Below are 23,226 nucleotides of genomic sequence, written 5' to 3' on the forward strand. Positions count from 1 at the left end.
CTAAACCTGTCTTTCAGAGTAGGAGCCATAGCCTCCCACCTGTGCCACTGCAGTGCAGCTGTAGAGTCAAGGACACCATGGTTGTAGTAAGTGTACAGGTAAAGGATGGTTTTAACCACAGACTGAAGCTTCTAGAAACACTCCTGTTACCCATTAGTGAGTAGACCAGCTTTGTTGAGTGTCACTAACAGCCTATTGGTTCTTCTTCCACACAGTAATGACAAATGGCACACTCCATTGGCCTAAAGCTTGCATTCAATATTTTTTTTTGCTCAAAGGCATTTAGTTCAACTTCTGCCACAGCATCTGTATTAACAGTCTTATCACATCAATATAAACACAGTTGCTCTGAAATGACAGATGGTAGTGAGTGACTCAAAACCAAACTGAGATGTCCTTTGACTGTCAAATGGACCAAGATGCGTATCAAAACAACGTCCTGGAAACAGAGATATTGGTTTGTCATCGGTGTTAGTCTAATATCTGTGAAGTGTCCGTCTTGACCAATGATCTCTCACTCTTAGACTGACGTGGATCTGCAGTATGCAGATTCTGGATGATGAAACATGTTTTCCGGGCAATTGCTGCACTGCAGGTGTCTGGTGTCTTCGATGAAGCTAATTTGTTCATCTGATTACTGTTATATTGTCTTATGTGAGCAGAAAGAAATCATCAGAGAAAACCAATCACAGGTGTCAGTAGCCCGAACTGACTCAACTAACACCTATCTATTTTTGTCCTGTTTCCTGTTTTTACATTAACAGCCAATTTACCATTCATCAGTTTTCCATCTATTTAGATTTGTCAAATAAGAAATGTGTTGAATTTCATTGTGCTTCTTCTTAGTTTTTCTACAGCAGCATAGTACATGATGATGTATCTACCATGTGTCATGTTTTCAGTCAATACTGATATTGTGAGATGTCTAAAGGAATAATCTTTTTCACATAAAAAGGTTGTAACATCTACATTTGGTCTAATTTCAAGAGGTGACTGAATTGACCTATCATGGACATATAACAGTGTTCATCATCACATAAAATGTGAAGTACAACAATTGTTTTTAAACATGGTGTAAGAATTCTGGGTAGAGTTAACATAATAAAGGACAGCATGATACAAGCAAATGTTAACGTGTCTGAAATGCAAATCCTCTGCAAAGTGCTATTCAGAAGGGAAATAACACAGGAGGTGGAGGATTTTCTGGACATGCTTTTTCAAAAGTTAAGGGCCTTGTACCAGAAGCCAGATGCCTCTCAACCCCGACACGAGCTACTCAAGATATCTCCTCCAGGCCTGTCTGCTTCATAAACACTTGACTACCATGATTGTTTGCACATTTCACCAAATGGATTATGGAAAGATTAAAATAAATCACCTAAAAATACAGAAATTTAATTGAGCAAACAGTTTCTTTTGAACGACTAGCTTGTAAGAAATCAAGGTTCTATTGTCCCCTTCATGTACCTGTGTTTCTGTCTGTGTGGATAAGGGGGTAGAAATGAGGAAGATGGAGAAAAATAGTTTGTGTGTGTCCTCAGAGGGTCCCTGTGTGCTTCGATGCAACATTCTCATTAGCAGGGTTTCAACAGCCTAGTGTCGGCAGGGTCCTATTGTCACGCAGGCCCCCCTCTCACTCTGTCAGTCTCCTTAATAACACTTTTCTCACCAGGGGACAGGACGTGAACTTGATGGTCTCCCTGGCGCAGTGGGTCCCCTGAAGCAGGAGGTCACCTCACCCAGCTCGACATTGCAGCCTCTCTCACATCGCCATGCACACAGTGCCCCCTGGAGCAGTCTGCCCTGCGGGCTCCAACTCAGAGGCAGTCATTAACCTACATGCTGATTGGTTATCCTGACCCCTCTCCAGGAAGACATCTTGATGAAGTCCCACTCTGTGTCCAATGTCAGCAGGGCGCCAGGGGCTGAAGAAACTACTCATGTCTGGCGATCAGACTGTCACGGACCCATGCTGTTTAAACTAGCAGATTAGAATCCTGGAGTGCATGTGCTGTTTGATAGAAGGCAAAACAGACATGTGTAATCAAAATGCCCTTGAAAACACCAACAGTAGAACATTTGATAAGATCTGGTAGATTCATTCTGAAGGCAAGGTTGAGTGGTGGTCAAAAAATGTTTGGGTTTCACATGACACTACTACAAATAATGATGGACAGGCAGTTAAATTATTAGATTCGATTATAAGATGACCACACTGGACAAATAATATATATTAACACGGATCATATCTGTATAGTATTGATTACTGTATGATACAAGGATAGGATAAGCAATAAAAAAGGCTTGAAACTACAATAAAAATGGGATCAAAAATGATTGAATTAATAAGGAAGGTTTGTGGATGCTATAAACGGCAACTGCACCTTTAGGTTCGTACCACTATCAGGGTTTTAGTGTCGCTACGTAGGCGGCCAGGCAAACAGACATATTTCTTCTTGTCAGAGAAGGACAAGGAGGTGGCTAATGTAATCAGACAAAAAACTCCCTCTTCTATCCCCTGATAGCTTGAGGAAGGACAAACTGTCATGTTAGTCTCTCTCCAGGAAGTCTCTGAGTGTCTCAGTCAATAAACATTTCATTACTGTTTACTCAGCATGTATGCATTGAGAGAATGACACAAAGAGAGACAAAAAATGAGAGTTTGATCTTTGACAATGCCGTACAACAACAACAAAAAAACATTTGTAGACATGACAAGAGAAATGTGGACTCATTCAGATGCCAAATCATATCTATCCACAGACCAATTGAAGCTCTGCCTGATTTATCCTCATTCAGCGTCAGTAAGGAGAGCGAGTGTTTTAAGATTTAGATGATTGGCTGGATGCTGGAGATCAGTATAGGATGACTGCATAGCTGTAAATAACCTGCTAGATACCAGATAACAGAGCTGTTTTGTTCCCCAATCTGTGCAGTTCACAAACACACTCACACACACAAAGTGTTAATGGACATACAGAATGTGTGCATTTTTTCATGTTTGTTCAAAAGCATGTAATTTATTTAAGGACACATTTTATCCTATGACTGTTGAAATAAAGATGTCACTTTAAAGGCAAATGACTTTGTATGATGATGAGCAGTACCTTAATGAATAGATCAAAACACAACTTATTTGTACTATCGAATTTACAAATTTCCAGTCAAATGTTTTCAATGACTTAAGCAGGATATACTAGTTATGTATGTAACATACGGTACTTTTGCTATGGGTCTGCATTACAGGCACTGCTTAAAAGGATAACAAATGTAGGATGATTTAGTTCCTGACAGGTCTTAGTGTATGGTTTGACTCTCTATTCTGCCATCATGGGCCTCACCGTGGCAGAGGTCACTGGAAATATCTGCATGACTATGGAAACAATACCATATATGACCGACAACCACACTTCTGGAGAGAGGATTTTAGACCCGTAACGCCCACACATACCTATACAATGTCCTATAAACACATAGAGGTTCTAAACCTATCCCACCACACACACCTACACAGACACACAATCACAGCCACATACAATCAAACCCTTCTCTTACTCACATAGACCCACTCCACATGCTGCATTGACGATTTGACAGGTGGCTTTTATGACAACGGTTTTTAATTAATCAGAGCCGACAGTGAGAGGATCATAGATCATTTCCATGTAACTAATTACCTTCAAAGTTAATTGATAACTAATATAGAAGAAACTGGTGGTTCAGATTTAGACTCCAATACATTTGACCTTAAAGGTACTTAACCTGGATGCATACAACAGATTTCCAAGAAACTTCTTTAAGAATCTTTTGCAAAGGGAACAATACAATTTTAAATCCAGCATTTTTCTATTTTCTTTGTCAATCCAATCTGATTTGGACTTCTCCAGAACAAAATCAGACCTTGAACCAATAAATCTTACTTTGGTATCTACTGCCACCCATTGGCAGTACACGACAAAACCATTAAAAAGGAAAATGTAACAATCAGAAAGTTATCTAATTATTATGATACATGGGAAAAGGGGAATATTGCCGACATACTTAAAGTAACAAATACATTCGTGGATTGGATCATGTTGTATCACTGTCTTGTGAGAGACTACACCCGCAAATTGTTTTGATGTTGAACAAGGTCAAGATTTGACCTTCTTTTTGCTGCACTGTCATCTGTCCTGTTATGTGATATGATAGATAATAAGATAAGATATTGTGGTTGCGGGATAATAAACATATTATTTTTGTGCCTGGTAGCTGAGATGTGGTTACTTTACATTGTGCCTGGATAGACCGTTCCTTGATTGAAACTATCAGAACTATGCACCCTTTCTGCTGTGCTTTCTTATAAGCACTATTTTATGTCACTTTGGATAAAAGCATTAATGAATAAAATGTTAAATTGTTAAATAATGTTTAGGTTTATGAAAATAAAGTGATCGAAAGACAGCCTTTATATTGTAAAAGGTTATTATCAGTTTCACTCCCTGATCCACTGTTGCAATAAACGACGGGCAGAATTTCAGAAGCAATTCATTCATGTGAAAGGCTGCGCTGCCACAAAAAAAAGCCTCTTCCTGAATGGCTTTACATTCCATCTGCTGCAAGAGAACAGGGATTGGCCAGTGTGTACAAGCTTGCGCCATCCCCTTCATCTTCTCGTTTAGGGATTGGCCAGTGTTTGCAGACTTCCTCTGTCCACCCCACTCCCTCCAGTGGCAGTGGAGGCTCCTCCCTACCCTTGACGACCCTCCCCGGCCCCTCCCCCTCTCTCTGCCTCAGCTACGTGAGTGTGTGTGTATTGGTGTGTGTGTGTGTGTGTGTGGCGTGTGGTCTGATCCGTTCCCTGGAGCGACATCACCCCCTGCTCTCTGCTCCGGCCGGGACTGCCGAGGGATGAGACCCATCCAGAAACACGGCCCAGAGCATCAACAAACCCTTCTCCTGGTAGCTAGATCAACAACCAGAACTGTTGGACTAGTCCTGGACTGGGAACTACAGAACCAAGTAGAACCAACCCTTGTCAACCACAGCAATAACACTACTGCCGCTCCCTCTGAGGTAAGTCAGTAGAACTAGCTTCATGTGTGCATGTGTGTGTGTTCTACAAGACAAGAGGGTTGTGATGGGGGCGGCTGTGGGCATAACATGACAATGCATTCTGTTTGGGCCCGAAAGACAAACAAACTGACAAGTGTGACATGCAGTTGGGAAGACAAAGCGATCGTAGTTGCAGACAGACTGTTAAAAACACAGGCAGACAGATCTGAGAGACAAGGAGACAGAAGGCCCATTGGAGGGTGCAGCAGGAAATCAGAGTCATATGATCCTGGCTCACTACTTGCCAACTAGAGGGACTGCAGCATACTACATGGTTGAGAGTTACCTCCTTAGTGTAGCTGTAGTCAGGGTGTGGAGAGGACACTGAACTAAGAGCAAAGTCCTTTATGTTCCTCATGGAATCTTGCCTTTAAAGAAGGTTTATGATGTTGTTCTGTTCCACAAGGAGAATTTCCTGTGATTGGTCAAAGCACAGACCAATAGATATCTTTACATGGAGAATATTACATAAAAGAATAACTACAATGCCATGTGAATACACAGTCATTTCTCATACCCGGTTATGTCGCAGATCTTTCTCTGGTGAAGCCCATCCACATCAGTGTGACCAAGGACAGACTCTAATCACCTCTTCATCATGTACTCTCCACAAAGTCTTCATCGCTGGGGTATCACACACAGTGAGAGCATGGAGCGACTGGCATACAACCAAGGTAGGACAATAACAACAGTAACAACTACTTTAGACGTCATCACAGTCTGCATTACATGTCTTTGTATATAACTACATGTGATTTCTTGTGCATCTGGAAATACTTTGCAAACAACTGCATGGTACAATTACATTAATATAGATACAGTGCAGATGTAATGCTAGTAGTTGACAGTAGATGGTAGCAAACGAACATCTCTGGTACGAAACCATTACGTAGTGCTTTTGTGTCTTCTGAGCATTTGACACCACCCCTCCGGTGCAACGGAGATTCGCCTCGTACTCGGTGTAAACAGAACTCTTCAGCGCTTTAACAAATCCGATACTCTCATTTATTAATTTACAAAAGGGCTGTTAGCATTCAGCATGTAAGCACAACTTGATGGGAAGATTAGCAACCCAAAGTGGGTTAGCGAACCGGTCATTGTTTCCTAAATCCTATTCCAGACATTTTTGTGCCATGGTTGTCAGGTGAACTGGCCGTGACCGTTTCATTTTGACTTCGACGATGGCGACACCTGCAGAACACGACCTTGCATTAGCAGAGGCAGAAACTAGTAAGGAGAAAGCACAGGTATTCGGAATTCTGAGGCTACAAGAAGAAAAATCGACTTGTGAAAAAGCTAACGTTAGCAACAGCAGTAGCAGTGGCAGCACGACCATGAGAGCAGGGGATGGGAGATGGCAGGCTCCCATATTTGCTCTCGCAAGGAAAGCATCGGAGACCTTTTCAGGAAGCATTCACGTTCTGCCAAAGGTAGCAGAACACAGAACGTCACTCTCCGATGAGTGGAGTGTCAAAGGTAATTAGACCTAGCAACATTGACCGTTAAACTCACTTTAGAACTAACCGCATCTGAACACTTGCAATTTATGTGTTATTGTATCAGATTGCTCAATCACGTTATTTGTGCAAAGAAACGGTAGCTTAAAGCTTGTCATCAAGTTGCATTCAAAGACTGTTGTCAGATTTCGTAAAGAACCGTACATTCTTAACATGTGGTTTATCGACGAACCAATAGCTGTCTAGAACCACACCCGGGCCCCCTGTGATGATGTGATGCTTGCTACTGTTACTATGGTGCCATAGGCTTTGAGCAATGGAGAGATGCGCCATGTTACAGAAATGTAACTACAGAATCCGACTGTGGGGCAGGAAAAGTCTCTTGTCTTGTGCCACATAATCATGAGGGGGGGGGGGGGGGGGGGGGGGGGTCCTTAAGGTAACATGAACAAAAGCCCATAATGACTTGAGTGACCTCAAACATTGTTGTGTAGCATACTCCAAACACTTCTGTGAATGAGTAACAACAGTGGAGCTGAGACATTAACAGAAGCCGGGCCTAGGTTACTATCAGACATTCTAATGAAAAGCTGTGAACCAGGTTTCTTTAACCAGTGACAGACCCCAGAGGGGGTTTCCAGAGCAACCAAATAATGTTTGTCATTCAGTTGACAAGAAATTATTGTTCATTGGTCAGGATGCAACCCTGTAGTACACTGTGTACAGAACATGCATCAGGTGTGTACACCACTTCAGGGAACCAAGAAAAGGGAGCTGGTTTGTCTTGTTATCAATTACTTTTTATTGATATGCTAGCAGTGTACAACATTTATAATGTCTGTTTGTGTGTGTGTGTGTGTCGCCCTAGCCCTGCGGGACCCCATGGCAATGGAGAGAGCCAACTTGTTGAACATGGCCAAGCTAAGCATCAAAGGCCTAATTGAGTCAGCACTGAGCTTTGGACGCACTCTGGACTCTGACTACCCACCGCTTCAACAGTTCTTCGTTGTCATGGAGCACTGCTTAAAGCATGGCCTCAGAGGTACTTGCATTAACACAACCAACAAAACCTTTATCATTGTTATCTTCATTGCAGACACTTTACGGAAAGAAACTTACTTTTCATCATCACAAAAAAACTATTGCGTGATTGCATTGTTACAGATGTTGCTGAGTGTGGTTGTGTTTGTGTTTCCATGAATGTCTGCAGTAAAGAAGTCATTCCTGGGGTTTAACAAGTCCCTGTGGGGTCCATTGGAACTGGTGGAGAAGCTGTGTCCAGAGGCAGGAGAGATTTCAGCCAGTGTCCGAGACCTTCCTGGACTCAAGTACGGACCACAGCACCACCACAACCACAACAGAACACACTTTGATATCACTTAAGTACCAGGATGCCTACAGGGATACCAATCCCTTGGATTAAGATTTAAAGATAGTCTCTTTGTATAAAAGCATCTGCTAAATGAATGAAATGTGACGTAATGTAAAAGACTGATTAGTAAAGACTCAGTATATGTGTGTATAAAAGTGTTTAAAGTTCTTGTTTCACCTGTGTAGCGACTAAATATTTAAAAGTGGATGTCCTCCTGTGGTAACTGATACCCTTAAGAAATCTGAGAAAGACAGATGGAGATGGACTTTCACTTCAGCTTTCCCCACTGAAGGGGAACGGTTGAATAGCTTTCGAGACTGCAGCAAAAAGGGTATTTGATGCAGCCCCACACACCAAAACAACGACAGCCCCCCTCAGTTGGAACATGAAATCTGTTCCAGGGGAAAGAACTCTAAAGTAGGTTATACTTATACGAATAAGGATGAAAACAGCCAGTCCCCCGTTGTCTCCAACTAGTAATAAAAACTATAACAGTAACAATATACAGCAACGGAACTATAATAATAATAATACTAACAATATACAGTAACAGGTTTACTTTATTTGTAACATCTAGCTGGGCAATGTGAACATAAGCTATAATTAAAATTTAAAAGTTACATGTGATACACACATAGGCAAGCACACATCCCAGGTTTACATAGAAAGTACACACATACTTCCCTTTAACAATCATAGAATTGACTAAACAAGAACGTTTTTAATCTAGTTTTAAATGTCGAGACAGTATCAGCTTCCTTAATTGAGATGGGTAATTTGTTCCAAAGAAGAGGTGCTCTATATGAGAACGCCCTACCTCCAGCAGTTTTTTTCTTAACTTTGGGTATTACCAGATAGCCGGCATTTTGAGATCTTAGAGACCTTGCGGGGCAATAGGGTGCAAGGAGACCGGAGAGGTACAGTGGTGCCAATCCATGCAGAGATTTGTAAGTTAGTAGTAGAACTTTGAAATCAGCTCTGGCTTGGATAGGGAGCCAGTGTAAAGAGATAAGAGTCGATGTTATATGATCAAACTTTCTAGTTTTAGTCAATAGTCTAGCAGCAGCATTTTGCACCCGCTGTAAGTTTTTTAGGTAGGTAATTGGGAGGCCAGAGAACAACACATTGCAGTAGTCCAATCGGGACGTAACAAAAGCATGTATTAGTTTTTCAGCATCATCCTTTGAGAGGAATTTTCGTATTTTGGCAATATTACGTAGATGGAAAAATGCTGTTCTGGTGATTTGCTTAATATGGTACTCAAATGAAAGGTCTGAAACCTGCTCTCAGGAGAACTTGTTGGTGCCACATGTACAAAACAGTGTTCATGTTTTAGTGACGCCGTCGGAACAGTAGTACTCACTTTTGATAGAGTTTTCTCTCTCGACCCACCCACCTCTATCTATCTTATCTATTTCTCTATCTCTCTTTCATCGTCTGTCCCCAGGACTCCTTTGGGAAGAGCGAGAGCTTGGCTGCGTCTGGCTCTGATGCAGAAGCGCCTGGCAGACTACCTCCGCCTCCTCATCACCAGGAAGGATCTGCTCAGGTATACACCACTCACACACTCATGCTGAATGCACACCTACTGTCCAGACCCACACCTACACTACATATACAGACACAGGGCGAACACATGATTACAGTCATACACACAAGCGCAGATACACACGCAAATGTGTGTGTGTGTGTGTGTCCTCAGTGACTTCTATGAGAGCTCTGCAGTCATGCTGGAAGAGGAGGGAGCGGTCATTGTGGGCCTGCTGGTGGGCCTCAATGTGATCGACGCCAACTTGTGTGTGAAGGGAGAGGATCTGGACACCCAGGTGAGGAGGGAGAGGCAGAGTACTAGAACTGGGGATACATAACAACAGGTTCATGTTGGGTTTACTGGATGGTTTATCATTGATCGCACCACCATGGCTCAACCGGTTGATCGCGTCCCATATGGGCTGAGGCCTGATTTCGGCTCTGTCTTCCTCTCTTTCTCCCCTACATCTCGTCTACTTCTTAACTGTCTTTGCCCAAAAAAGGCCAACAATTGATATTTTAAATAGACAGGTCAATATTTGGTCCTTATGTTCATCTAGCTGATGTTGACTGTTCTTCACCTTCCAGGTGGGGGTCATTGACTTCTCCATGTACCTGAAGAATGACATAGATGACTATAGAAGCGAAGAGAGGTACGGTGGAGGCAATTCTACATGTCCTCTGATTGTTTGTCACCTTGCAGACAAATAGAACTAAGCAAAAAAATTAATATATACCTTGATGGCTTTTCTCAACAGAAACAGTCAAATAGCTGCCATTTTAGACCAAAAGAACTACGTTGAAGAATTAAACAGACAAATGAAGTAAGTCTCGAGAAGTGTCTCAGAGTTGGTGAGTGGTTGACTTTGAAATGTAGCTAAAGATGTATATTTCTCTCTCTCAGTTCTACAGTGCACGGTTTACAGGGCAGGGTGGACTCTCTTGAGAAATCCAACTCTAAACTCATCGAGGAGGTAGGACAGTGTATCCTTCTTCATTACCAGTCTACCTCGTAACACCTATAACAGAAGTTAAACACTGTAACCTTTGGCCTGTTGTGATTGGTCTCTGACATATGTGGACTGAGTTGTGATTGGTCTCTGACATATGTGGACGGATGGTGATTGGTTTGATTTGCAGCTGGCCATAGCCAAGAACAACATCATCAAGCTGCAGGAGGAGAACCACCAGCTGAGAAACGAGAACACTATCATCCTGATGAAGACCCAGCAGCACCTGGAGGTACTGTACCTGTTGGACGTTCCTCTGATTTCACCCACAACTCAGCCTGACGCTCACACTTTGCTTTGTGTGGTGCTGTGTGATTGGCCAGGTGACGCAGGGGGATGTGGATGTGGAGAGAGACACGTATAAACAGTCTCGCCAGGGGCTGGACCAGATGTATAACGAGGCCCAGCGACAGCTGAAGGAGGAGTGCCAGCTACGGCAGGTATGTCTGTGTCTGTCTGTCTGTGTGTGTCACACCAGGCCTGTCTGTCTGTCTGTCTGTGTCTGTCAGTGCAGGCCTGTATGTCTGTCTGTCTGTCTGTTTCTGTCTGTCTGTCTGTCTGTCTGTCTGTCTGTCTGTCTGTTTCTGTCAGCGCAGGCCTGTATGTCTTTCTGTCTGTCTTTCTGTCTGTCTGTGTCTGTCAGCAAAGGCCTATCTTTTTGTCTGTAACTGTTCTTTTTTAGCTATACTGAAGAGAGTTGGGAACTGGGGAAAGTTTAGGGGAGATGCATGGTTTGTTCCTACTGTGTTTTGTTTTTCTCCAGGATGTGGGGAATAAACTGATGGCACAGGTTTGTAACGGCCAAGTAGAATTATTTTGTATTAGTTGGGTATTTAGTTAGCCGTGCCATACGTTTAGTTAACAATATACTTAGTTGGGTTATCTTGGTAAGACAAGGAATGGTTAGTTACCAGAGTGTTCTGTCCTGTCAGGATGTAGAGAATGAACTGGTGGTTCAGGTGAGCATGAAGCAGGAGATGGAGCTGGCCATGAAGCTGCTGGAGAAGGACATCCACGAGAAACAGGACACTCTGATTGGTCTACGGCATCAGCTAGACGAGGTCAAGGCCATTAACGTGGAAATGTACCAGAAGATGCAGGTAAGGGCCCTGCCCACACCATACCAGTCTCTCTCTCTCTCTCTCTCTCTCTCTCTCTCTCTCTGTATTCGCAGCACATGCTGCTCTATACTTTCTCAATAATTTGACTTTCGTTTGCCATCGGTTGAACCTGTTTTCTGATCAGGTTCATCTACTGTATGTGGTTTTACAGATTAGATCTGATGTGGTGTATTGTCCCTTATCATCAGTGTCTGTAGCTTGATGTTAGGAAATGTCATGCAATAAAATGTGAAGTTATGCAAAGGGGTCTCGTGTTGACGTGTTTGGTTGCCGTTTGACAGACGTCTGATGATGGGATGAAGCAGAAGAACGACATGATCACCCGACTGGAGGAGAAGACCAATCAGATCACGGCGACAATGAAACAGCTGGAGCAAAGGTAAGACCTAACATCATTCATCTCAAACGCTGATGATGCCTGATTAGTCGACATGATGTAGCCAGACCTAATGCATCAGATTCACACAGCTTCTTGGTGTGTTTTGACTGGCGATTGGTTGGCCATTAAACTCATCCATGCTGGCATGTACACCACCTTCTCTTTCTGCACGTCAGTATTTGTTATGAGTGTTTGTTTTACCTTTTGGCCATCGTTTCAGGTCATTTTAATTGGCTTTCAGCTGGCTTTAGGCTGGTTGGTTGATGTGATGCACCCATAGCTTTGTCATGGCCCAATCAACAGCCACCTCCCTTTCTCTTTCTCTGTCTCCTTCTCCCATTGGTTGACTGCCATCTAGTTTGGGATACTTAAGGAATGCTTTGTTTAACAGTTTCTTCAGGCTTTTTGGTGACATGAAGATTCACTGATATTGACATCCTTGTTTCCCCTTTGTTTTCTTCTTTGCCCGTCATCGTCACCACATTTTGCCCTTCATCTATTCATTTGTCCATCGTTTCTACATCACTGCACAACTCTTCTTCTGTGTCCCCTGTTCTGTCCTTGCACTGATCTACTTTTTGTCATGTGACCAGTGATAAGGACTTGTTAAGCCAGACACGGACGCTAGCCATGTCCTTTGTAAAGTGTGCCAGCACTGACACAGAGCATCAGTACAAGCTAGTCAAGGACATCTCGTTCTAAACACTGACACTAAATGCACACCTTCTCTCTCTCTATCTCTCTCTCTCTCTCTCACTCCCTCGCTCCCTCTCTAAACAGGGGTTAGTTTACATGCAGTATGGTTTACTCCCTGTGGAGATGGCTCTTTGATAAGTACTGTAGTCCTTTGGTTTTGTATCAGTTCAAGGCTTTGCTCACCGGGGAGTTTTGTGGTGAATTCTGTTATACTGTTACTGTTACTATGCTACTGTAATAATGATAATAATCCACTCAGTCATATTTGTTAGAGCAAATATAGCCAACAAAACATATTATAACAGTTGTCTTTTATCACTTGAAACAATAAAGTTAGATGTTTTGAAATGTTGGTTGTGGCTCAAATCTATTGTGGAATCATTGGATTTGTCACATTCGTCAAAGAGTGTTAGTGAAGTTAAAACATCAGAGATCCATCCCATAAACAAATGCTACACACTTCCTGTTTTCTTATTTTGGCCGTCCCTTCTTCCTCTATCAGTTTGCCTGGAGGTGCTTGGCCCTCCCCTTTTTTCGTTGCCAGTTTGTGCCATAGCATTCCGCCTTCCTGCCCCCCGGCCATGTGGCCTGGAGCCTGAGTTTTACCCGGTTGGTTTAATTACACCAGATTACAGGAGGCGGAACGCGACCGCTGGACGGCCGAGGACGGAGCTCGTAAATTCAAGCAGGACTTTGCAAACAAGGCCGACATGCTGCAGAGACAAATTGCCCAGAGAGAGAAGCAGCTGTGAGTAATGTTGTCAAATGCAATGAAAATTTTGAAAAGCTACACCAATTTTGTGGCTGCTACGTCCTTCACTTTCTTCTTAGATAAAAGTATCTGCATGTTGTTCTTGTTCTTACCTTATTTAACTACATATATTGTGTATAACTACTGTAACCTTGAGTTCTTATTCACTGCTAATTGTGAAGTGGCCTAAAGTTGGTGTCGTTTTCTGTTCCCGTAGGCAACAGCTGGAGACAGACCTGAAGATTGAGAAGGAGTGGCGCCAGACGTTACAGAACGATCTGGAAAGAGAAAGAGACTCAGTCAACCAGCTTAGTGCCGAAGCGTTGCAGATCAATGGACTCAAAAAAGTGAGAGTGAGAGACAGAGAGTGAGAGACAGAGTGAGAGACGGAGAGTGAGAGACAGAGAGAGACAGAGAGAGACAGAGAGACTGTGTTGATGAGGGCATTGTGTCTGGATCCATCCAGTATGTGGGATGTATCATCTAGTGCGTGTTTGGTTTTGCAGGAGTTCCACCGTCTGCAGGATGAGAACCAGCAGCTGAAGGGGATCTGTGAGGAGCAGGAGCAGGCCCTGGAGGAGCTGGGCTGCAAACTCAGCGAGTACTGACATCCTAATGATCCAGTCCAGCTCAACTTTAATATCATGTATGATATAGTATATGATGCTGACTTGATGGAGGAATTAATTCCTCTGTTGTGGTTTTTATGATCATAGATCGAAGCTCAAAATTGAAGACATAAAAGAAGCAAATAAAGCTCTTCAGGTGAGTGACTCCACATCTACTGTATGCTTGTTCTGGAAGATGATATTCATCACTTGACATGACAGAACAGCGGGAATAGTGCCCAGGAGCCTGTAGTTAATGTGCGGAATTGTTTGTGAGTTATGTAAAGAGTATTTGTCTCAGGGGGGACAGGTTTGGCTGAAAGACAAGGAAGCCACACACTGTAAGCTGTGTGAGAAGGAGTTCTCCATCTCCAGAAGAAAGGTAGGGGGAACACAAAGGTTATCACAGTAGCATACAATCTCAGCTCGCAATGCTGTACTGAGAAGTCACAGATATTGTCTGTCTGGTTCGTCTGCAGCACCACTGCAGGAATTGCGGGGAGATTTTCTGTAACGCCTGCTCCGACAACGAACTTCCTCTTCCTGCTTCTCCCAAACCGGTCCGAGTCTGCGACACATGCCACGCCCTCCTCCTGCAGCGCTGCTCCTCCAATGCCACGTGAGACACTACCCCCCCCCTCTCCCTGTCCCGAACACTCCCTCACAGCTTTAACTCCACCTACTTACAAGAGGCTGACACCTCGGCGCAGGCAGGACTGTTATAAGGATGGATCGTTTACATTCTACGTGTTGTCGCTGGCCTTTAACCTAACCTCAATAGAAATGTTCAAGTACACTAAGGTTTCAATGATTAACCTTCTCCAGTCTCCTCTAGATTACGAACGACAGGCGTCCTCTGACCTTGCTATTCCATAGGTTCCCCTAATCTGATGTTGAATCTGTTGTTCAGTGACTGTCAGGGCCAGCAGCAGTGTTCCAGGTAGCTTACCCACATAGCTGCATTTAAAATGCAATACAATTCAACAAACATTGATAATGGTATTCACAACATGTTTACAATACAACTCATTGAGGAGTGTTTGGTTGAATGAGGACCCACATTTGTATGTTGTGTTTATGTTGGTCAACGATGTAGGACTCGACCTGGAGAGCACCTGTAGTTTCCCTGTCCTCTTGAGGTTTTATTTCCTGTAATTTCTGGTGATGACTGGTCCTAACTGGCTTTCTACAAATGTGCCTCTAACAAGCCAAACTATAGTTGTTGCTTGAACAGGTTTGTCTCTGCATGGTACAATAGACACATGTATGTTTATCAAAAGCACTAACCTTCCACTGCTGCTCTGAGATGTTAGACAGGAAGTACAAGCAACAGCACACAACCTTTTCTGCTGACTTTGGATTACCGACTGAAAAAAACTAAACTGACTCATGAAGTCATGCAGTGGTGGAGCAGTGATTATAACTCTTCTTACGCTAAAATAGCAACAAGTATATGTGGAATAATGCCAATTTCTTGTCAATTGGACAAATATTAATTTCAGAGTATTTATGTTTTATGTTATTTTAATGCTTATTATTTGAATATTGTCCTAAGTGTTACATTTTAAAGACTTGGCCAAGAATTTTATGTACAGCACATGTTTAATTTGTATGTAACCACTTAAACACAAGCTGTATATTTTGTTTTGTATTCAATCAACAAAACCATGTTTACAATTTATAATATTCCAGAAGTGGAATTAAGGGTTTTCATGAAATACAAACTGATGTATTACATCTCACTCGTATAAATGATTGTCAGAGTATTGATATCATTTGCACAGTATTGACATACTGTATATCAAATAGTTGAACTATTGTCTTCACTAAATGTTATGTACATGGCATTGATTTAAAGGTGGCGCAAACTAGTTATCTTTCTTGCCTTTAAATCTGTTTTTATTTTACATACTGACGCGTGACAATGTATTTTTTCCCCAAGAAATATTAGGCAGGAGGACAACTCTTTTAATAGAAATACACCTATCAAGATTTGTAGCCATGACTCAAATTGAGAATTAAATATAAAATTTATTAAGCAAAATGTACAATAGCTGCTGTTTCACCTATGCAACAGCTTAAATATATATTTTTATTCCACTCTTTGAGACTGGAAAATATTCTACCTTAGTACTTTTTACTTTTCATGAACAAGTGAAAACATTCAAATACAAAACAAATCTCCAACAATGTTTGGTTGGAGCACACAGTTCCCCTTCAGAATACCCCTCGAAGTCCACTTCCCCTTGAGCCTACGCCGCCAGAGTTACCATAGAAACCACCACCGCCACGGCCTGAAAGAGAGTCAGTCAGAATCAGAAATGGCTGCAGCCTCCTGGTGGGCCTCAGACTGCTGTTCTCACACTGCTGGAGACGCGTATGTCACTGATAAAGAATACACTCACCCATATCTGATGACCCACTTGCTGTTGAGTTGAGGAAGAGTTCTATATACCGGTGTTCTGTACAAAGAGATAAACATTAGGACAAAACAGGAGGATGTAGCTTCCTACTAAACCGAGCAGACTTATTCCATCTTGCTTGTGGAGAGTGGCTGTACGTACGCATGTGGTTCTTGTCTTTAGTCATGGCTGACACAGCGTCTTCATGGGACCTGAACTCAACGTCAGCCTCCCCGGTGGACTTCCCGTTAGGACCAACGTCAATGTGCACCCGCAGAGGACTTAAAGGGGAGAAGAACTGCACACACACACATCTTTTAACAAGATACACACAGTATTCCTAGGTTCAGGGGAGGGGTGACAGACTGAGGTCCTCTTACATTGGCAATGTCTCCCTCGGTGGCACGGAAGGGCAGACCTCTCATGTGCACAAAATGTCCACTGTGAAACCCAGAGCTGGTATCTCCTGCACCGTAGCCATGGCCTCCCATACCTACACACGCACATTTCAAGGTTCACAGAAAAAGGATACTTTAGGATTTGTAAACTTCTCAAACTGGTATGAACTGGTGACCACCATAGACACTAGAGAAACGAGTGCCAGGCAGCAGCAGCAAAACTCACCTCTCCCCCTCTCGCCTCTCACCCGCTCATCAAACATCCCGTTGCCAAAGCAATAGTTATTAAAGCCGTTGTAGTTGTCGAAACCTCCGTAGCCTTGAGGGGAGAGAGAAGGAGAGACAATAAGACATGGAGAAACTGACAAATAAGAGAGCTAGGTGAGATTGAACAAAACCAGAACAGAACCCGCTTAGTTACCACCACTGTAGCCTCCTCCGCTGCGCATCTGGTCCAGCAGGGCCCCTCCCCGGCCGGGCCCCGGCCCAAAGAACCCACCCCGGGTCATCATGGGCCTGTCGTAGGGGCCGGGTCTCTGGCCGACTCCCCTGCGTGGCAGCTCATAGTAGGCCCTGATCTCATTCCTGCTGCTTTTAAAGATCTCTATATACCTGTGGAGGTCAACAGGCGAGGTGGGGGAGAGGTGGGTTAGGACAGGAGCGTAGTGGCGCTCCAACATAGGGTGGAGGGGGCATCAGCTGACAGGACACACAGCATGATGCTGTATAGAGGGGTGGTTAAGGTTTGGCACAGAGGCAATAGACTGTGGAGGTCTACTATCAACAGTAGCTCTACATAAACCCCTTCCCCCCCAGTGTACTATTGACACATACACACATGAATGACAGCTAAATGTCCAAATAAGAAAGATTAAGTAACTGTAACAATAGCTATGTAACTGCCCCACTCAGTCTTCCTGATACAGTATTTATCTAATTCATGATCATACCATCTTTAGCTAAAGAGGAAAGATGCATGATCCCCCATACCCATACCCCCCTTACCAACCAGAGGTACCCAGTTATCCCAGTCTGCAGTCTGTCCCCACCTGTGCCCTATTCTTTCCTTGTGTTTCCCCAGTGCCTTTTCTGCTATCTCCTTTGAGGCAAACTGCACGAAGGCTTCCCCTGTGCTCCTCCCCTGGTAGTCCATCGGCAATGTTATCCCATTTGGCACGATTCTCAACCCTTTAACCCAAGGACAGATAACCCCACAGAGGGGGGGCAAAGTTAACAAAGCTGACACATAACCCATCTGGACAAAACAACAACGCCTTAGAACTCTCTCCCTGAGGGCTCAAGTTGTCCCCAGGCCCTGATCTAGCACCAGTATTACTTGCCCACATGTTGACCATGACCACCAGGAAGAAAATAACCTCCATCTGACCCTAGATCAGAGTCCTGGGGCAACTTCACCCTCCTCCGAGACCCCCCTGCCCCCAACTCCCCTCCATAGGATTATGTCAGTGTGATATCTGTCGGTCTTATCAAGTCAGGGCATACACGGCTCACTTAAAATACAATAATATGTATATATTAAGTACAGTAAGCACTGAGACATCGTAGTTAAAAAACGCAGGCTATACTCAGGGCACACACAGACATTGAAAGCAGGATTGGACCAGAACATGGAGCGACTTAAAATGGGTTAAATTACACTTGTGGACAGGAAATCGTAAATAATAACCAAATAATTAACAAGGCGAAGTGTTATATAATCAGAGATTAAAAAAAAAATATTTTGCTCATTGCAATTAGTCAGCAGGTAAATTTCCAGGCGGATTAAGTCACCACATGTTCTTCAAAGCCAAAAATGTATTAGTATACATTTGTAACATTTCCTACAATGTGCATGTATCCTTTGTCACAACTAATTCTACAACATCAATCAATAATCATCAATGATCTACCTGCAGTGGTTGCAACCAATATAACCCTGGAGGAAAACCCTCTCTGTCTATCTGCCTGTTTGCTAACTGACAGGACACAGGTTTAATGGAGCAGCATCTACCTGAGAAGAATTGCACTATCTCCTCCTTACTGCAACCAAAAGGCAGCCCTCGCAGCCGCAGCATGCAGCCGCTGCAGCTGTCGTAGTCTGCAGGCCCACTGCGCTTCAACACCCAGTCCATCTCACTGCGGTTGGACTTGAACACTGTAGGGCAGAAACAGGAACACATTCAATAAAGATCAATAAATGGGACGAGGTCAAAACAGGGAGAGCGAGACGACAACTTCGGGGACATCATATTTCATAATACGTTGGTCAAATTATGAAATAATGACCTTTCTGCGCACGGAACTCAGTCCTGCCATGGAAAATACAAGGACAGAAATTCAAGACAATTCAAGTGCACCTTCTATGTAGCGGTGTCCCATATATTTACGGTCCTTGGCTATGGCATTCTTGAAGTCCTCTGCTGTTTTCAGTTCAACAAAGGCTTCTCCACTGGGCCTGCCTTCTTTGGAGAAGGTAAAACACACCCCATTCACCTTTCCAACGATGTCACAATCTGACAGAGGACCACAGACAAAGATAAACACAGTTAGCACATTTGTTTGTTTTATATGGTAAGTAGCACACAAAAAAATGGTAGAATGTAGATATTGTGTAGTGCATTTCTTCTACTAACCAGAAAAGAAGCTGGCCACCTCTTCTTGGGTGCAGGACCACGGCAAGCCCCGGATCCTCACCACATAGCCCTCGTCATTCATCGACATCCTCCCTTACTCTGACCTAGTTAGGACATAACGGCAAGGACATTCCTCGTAAGCAGACACACGACTGAGTAAAATAACTGTAAAACCTCTTTCTAAATATACCACTAAATATATGCATTTGTCAGTGTTCATCTGACTAGCTAGATAGGCCCTGTAAGAGCTGTCATACACCATGTATTACTATGAACATGCTAATAGCAGAGTGTTAAGTTCCAGGTGTACACTTCAACAGCTGGCTCTAATAACAACTGGCCAACGGTATCTAACTAGCTTCAGTTATGCTGTGAGATGTGATGTGGTTTGATAGCTCTCTAGTGCAGTTATCCATTTCAAGTTAGCCAGCTACACTTGCACTGTCATGTAGCGTACCTACAATGTAAGCTAATTAGCTAGCTGGTTACATAAAGTAGAATTGGAGGCTACTGGTTGGTGCCGGTTGCTAAGACATTTTATTTATTGAAGCTACCAGCCACCAATCTAATGCCTACATTCCATTAAGTTACTAACTAGGTAACGTTAACTAACTATCTTAGCAAACTCCAAGTGCTATCGTTAGCAAAGGTTAGGTACTGTACCCTAGATAGCTGTACAGTTCAGTAGGACACCACTAACGGTCAAATGTGGGAGCTAGCAAGGCAAGTAAATGCATAATTTTATTTTATAAATGAAGACATTTATAACAACACGTTTAACTAGCCATCATTTACAAATATTCACTCGATAATGGAAATTAATAAAATAGTCTCACAATCGTGTCCTCTTTCTGGTCTCTCCTTTCGTTCAGGTGACACTGACAAGTTGATTCACAGCACAAGTTGCCAGGTTAAGAATAACCTCCTACATGAGTGTCTAAAACCCCCGTACACATTTGTTTTCTTCCCGATTTCTCCAAAGTAAAATTACTAACCATCACTTTAATACAAGGTTTAGCAGGTTTATATACGTCTTAACCGTTAAAGGTATTCTCCTTCATATCAAAAGATTTCTAATTGTTCATATGTTTTAAGCAGAAAGAAGAACAGGAGTCAATGCGAGGTGTAATGAACTGAATGAACTGAGTATTTGTTCAGGGCAATATGGTCTAAAGTCCATTGAAATTAGTTTGGGGCTTACGCTGGTCATCCGGGAGGTCATCTATAGTAAGAATAATGAAGATTCCAGTATTCACCGTTGATGCATTTACTAATCTACCCTTCAAAGGGAATCCTGCAGCTGTTTGTCCACTTTTATGTGTAAGTACGTCTGTATATTTGATAAACTATTACATGGACATTCCATACAAAGTTTTTCAACATTGCTTCTGTGCTGGGTTACTATTAAGCATTGAATATGAGTATCTAAACATAATGCTTAATTTTTCTCTTAATTAATTCCCCTTTCTAAGACTGTTGCACAGAAATTACAACAATTTAATTTTTTTTCACCCATGCAGGAGCTGCAGGATGAGTTGTACCAGAAGATAGCAGCTGAGATGAATCTGTCTGAGACAGCCTTCATAACACGGCTCAACCCAGCAGATGACTTCAGCTCAGGTAGGCTTACACTGAACTAGTCTTTTTTTATCTATGTTCAATAATGTAACAGGGTCTGTCTGGACTTTGCCTGTTAGTGAGGGACAGTTTGTGGCTTTCTAGTCTATGCTAGACCTGGAGACTGTTTATTGTTGTGAAGACTTTGCACTGATAAAAATGTCTACTTCTATCAGGAGCCCGTTTTCATCTGCGGTGGTTCAGCCCAACCAATGAGGTTCCCCTCTGTGGTCATGCCACCTTGGCCTCTGCTGCTGTACTCTTCTATAAGAAAAGTAAAAAGCTTTATATTAACTGTTTTCACTGTGATAAAGGCAACTGGGACAAATTACATACAATTACCAATGTACCCTTCCAAAGGACAGACTAGCAAAGAACAGAACAGGACAGAACATTAATTGCAATAGATGGGTGCAGGATTCACCTATTTGTTTTGTGCACATAGTAACTCTTTCACTTAACTCCAAACCCAGAGAATACGAACTCCTCTTTGGTGTTTGAGACTATGAGTGGAGAACTACATGTCCGCCAGAAGGGAGACTCCCTAGTCATGGACTTCCCCCTTAATAAGCCTGTACTCCAGGTATGCAATGAAAATAACGGTTTAGCCTTATTTGCTTATATATTTTGACATATTTGCCAATATGTCTTTCTGACGACTCCTGATATTATATGTTTGTTCTTCAGGTGGCAGATGATTTTAAAGCAGTCATTAGAGTAAGTCAAAGTGCATTTAAAAAAATAAGTTTTATCCAGGCTATCCATAACAGAAAGGTTATATTTTAATGAATGGTATGCAACATCTGAAGGCTGCTGTAGGAGACCATCCAGTTCAAGAAGTGTGTCTTTGTCCCACAACCAAGAAGCTGATGATTCGTCTAGATGATACCTGCGACAGGTCAGTGTGTTTATGTTGTGTTTGTGTGTGTACAGTATGTATTCAGTACTATTTAATTTACAGTGTGTTTCTCTCAGGTCAGTGCTGACCAGCCTGCAGCCTAACGCTGCAGCCCTGCTGGCCAGTGAGAGCAGTGGCAGGGTGAAAGGGGTGATAGTTACCATGCTGGGAGCCCCTCAGTGCCAGCCGGGCTATGACTTCTACTCCAGAAACTTTTCCCCCTGGAACGGCATTCCGGAAGACCCCGTCACTGGTACTTGCAGGGATTAAACCTCACCCAAAACATCTTCTATTATGCCAAGAGTGACTTTTCGTCTCTGGAACGAGAATCTCATTAAAATTGTGTGGTTCAGAATTACTACAGGGAGTGTGTGGACTTTTTGGTCAGTGGCAGATTAGATACACATTGTTTCTATCATTGCAGGTTCCTCACATACTGTGCTGGCGAGCTACTGGTCTGAGAAACTAGGCAAGAAGATGATGCTGGGTAAGTTAAACTTTAAATAGTTAAGTTACAGAGCAGTCATGGGTGCATATCCCTGTATTTCACCTGGTACAAACATGTTCATATTTATACAATGTTGAAACTATGTTTTGAAACTAGTCATCAAAGTTTGATACTGGTATGTAAAATGTCACTAATGTACTTCTTGTGCCTGCCAGCCTATCAGTGCTCAAATCGTGGTGGGGAACTACAGCTGGAAGTGAGGGATGATGGGAGATTGGACATCACAGGCCAGGCAGTCACCATCCTCGAAGGGACTCTGTGTTTATAGTTCTGTCTATATGAAGTGTAACTGGATTTAAACAAAGCCTAAATAATTTGGGATGCATAACACCTGTGAATAATAAGACTGAAAAATTGTAAATAATTAAAATAATTTATTCACAGAAAATACAAAATTACACAATAAAAATATATTATTATTACACATAATAAAAGACAGATGATATAAAAAACTATTAATAATCATAATGAAGTTTGGAACATTTCTAGTGAAACACAAGTAGCCTGCTTCTTTGTGAGTTCAGTACTGGTTTTCAGTCAAGGTTAGGCAAAAAGAGTGAAGAACTACATTTTCCAAATGAACAAATTACTGTTATGAATCATCAACTGAGGTAAGTTTGTAGAATTATGTAGAAATTAGACATGGTCCCTTCCAGTTAACCCTTCAACCCTGAGCAGCATGTATATTAAATACTGTATTCAAGAGTGTAATGAATCACATCCTGTTAAATCAAACAGTCTATAATTAAAAC

At 42.6% G+C, this 23,226-nt stretch overlaps 3 protein-coding genes across 5 annotated transcripts; 2 read left to right on the forward strand and 1 right to left on the reverse strand.

Annotated features, from left to right (window-relative positions):
- The first annotated feature begins 4,789 nt into the window (after nt 1-4,789).
- On the forward strand, nt 4,790-15,770 carry rufy2 (RUN and FYVE domain containing 2). 3 transcript variants are annotated; one of them, XM_047029134.1, is made up of 19 exons: nt 4,790-5,055; nt 5,627-5,768; nt 7,420-7,593; nt 7,762-7,879; nt 9,371-9,472; nt 9,626-9,749; nt 10,042-10,106; nt 10,212-10,277; nt 10,358-10,427; nt 10,594-10,695; nt 10,787-10,903; nt 11,396-11,563; nt 11,866-11,963; nt 13,288-13,407; nt 13,628-13,757; nt 13,917-14,011; nt 14,127-14,175; nt 14,320-14,400; nt 14,498-15,770. In XM_047029134.1, exons 2-19 carry the CDS (start codon nt 5,693-5,695, stop codon nt 14,639-14,641), a joined length of 1,899 nt encoding a protein of 632 aa, XP_046885090.1. In that variant the 5' UTR covers nt 4,790-5,055; nt 5,627-5,692; the 3' UTR covers nt 14,642-15,770. The 3 variants fall into 3 exon arrangements, with proteins under 3 accessions (XP_046885090.1, XP_046885091.1, XP_046885089.1); XM_047029133.1 differs by lacking the exons at nt 4,790-5,055; nt 5,627-5,768 and adding an exon at nt 5,990-6,570; XM_047029135.1 differs by lacking the exons at nt 4,790-5,055; nt 5,627-5,768; nt 13,288-13,407; ... (3 more) ...; nt 14,320-14,400; nt 14,498-15,770 and adding exons at nt 5,985-6,570; nt 12,557-13,281.
- A 259-nt stretch (nt 15,771-16,029) lies between these two features.
- hnrnph3 (heterogeneous nuclear ribonucleoprotein H3 (2H9)) lies at nt 16,030-20,381 on the reverse strand. Its single transcript, XM_047029136.1, has 11 exons — nt 20,288-20,381; nt 19,452-19,555; nt 19,176-19,331; nt 18,830-18,973; nt 17,868-18,006; nt 17,240-17,430; nt 17,045-17,137; nt 16,801-16,913; nt 16,583-16,718; nt 16,424-16,480; nt 16,030-16,312 (listed from the first exon to the last, which is right to left on the reverse strand). The coding sequence occupies exons 2-11, from the start codon at nt 19,537-19,539 to the stop codon at nt 16,236-16,238; spliced, it is 1,194 nt and encodes a 397-aa protein (XP_046885092.1). The 5' UTR covers nt 19,540-19,555; nt 20,288-20,381; the 3' UTR covers nt 16,030-16,235.
- Nucleotides 20,382-20,631: 250 nt separating this feature from the next.
- On the forward strand, nt 20,632-23,139 carry LOC124474224 (phenazine biosynthesis-like domain-containing protein). Its single transcript, XM_047030186.1, has 9 exons — nt 20,632-20,771; nt 20,972-21,071; nt 21,245-21,343; nt 21,542-21,651; nt 21,756-21,785; nt 21,878-21,966; nt 22,044-22,219; nt 22,391-22,453; nt 22,630-23,139. Exons 1-9 carry the CDS (start codon nt 20,688-20,690, stop codon nt 22,740-22,742), a joined length of 864 nt encoding a protein of 287 aa, XP_046886142.1. The 5' UTR covers nt 20,632-20,687; the 3' UTR covers nt 22,743-23,139.
- The last annotated feature ends 87 nt before the right edge of the window (nt 23,140-23,226 follow it).

Source organism: Hypomesus transpacificus, chromosome 11 (assembly GCF_021917145.1).
Source record: "Hypomesus transpacificus isolate Combined female chromosome 11, fHypTra1, whole genome shotgun sequence".
NCBI lineage: Eukaryota > Metazoa > Chordata > Actinopteri > Osmeriformes > Osmeridae > Hypomesus > Hypomesus transpacificus.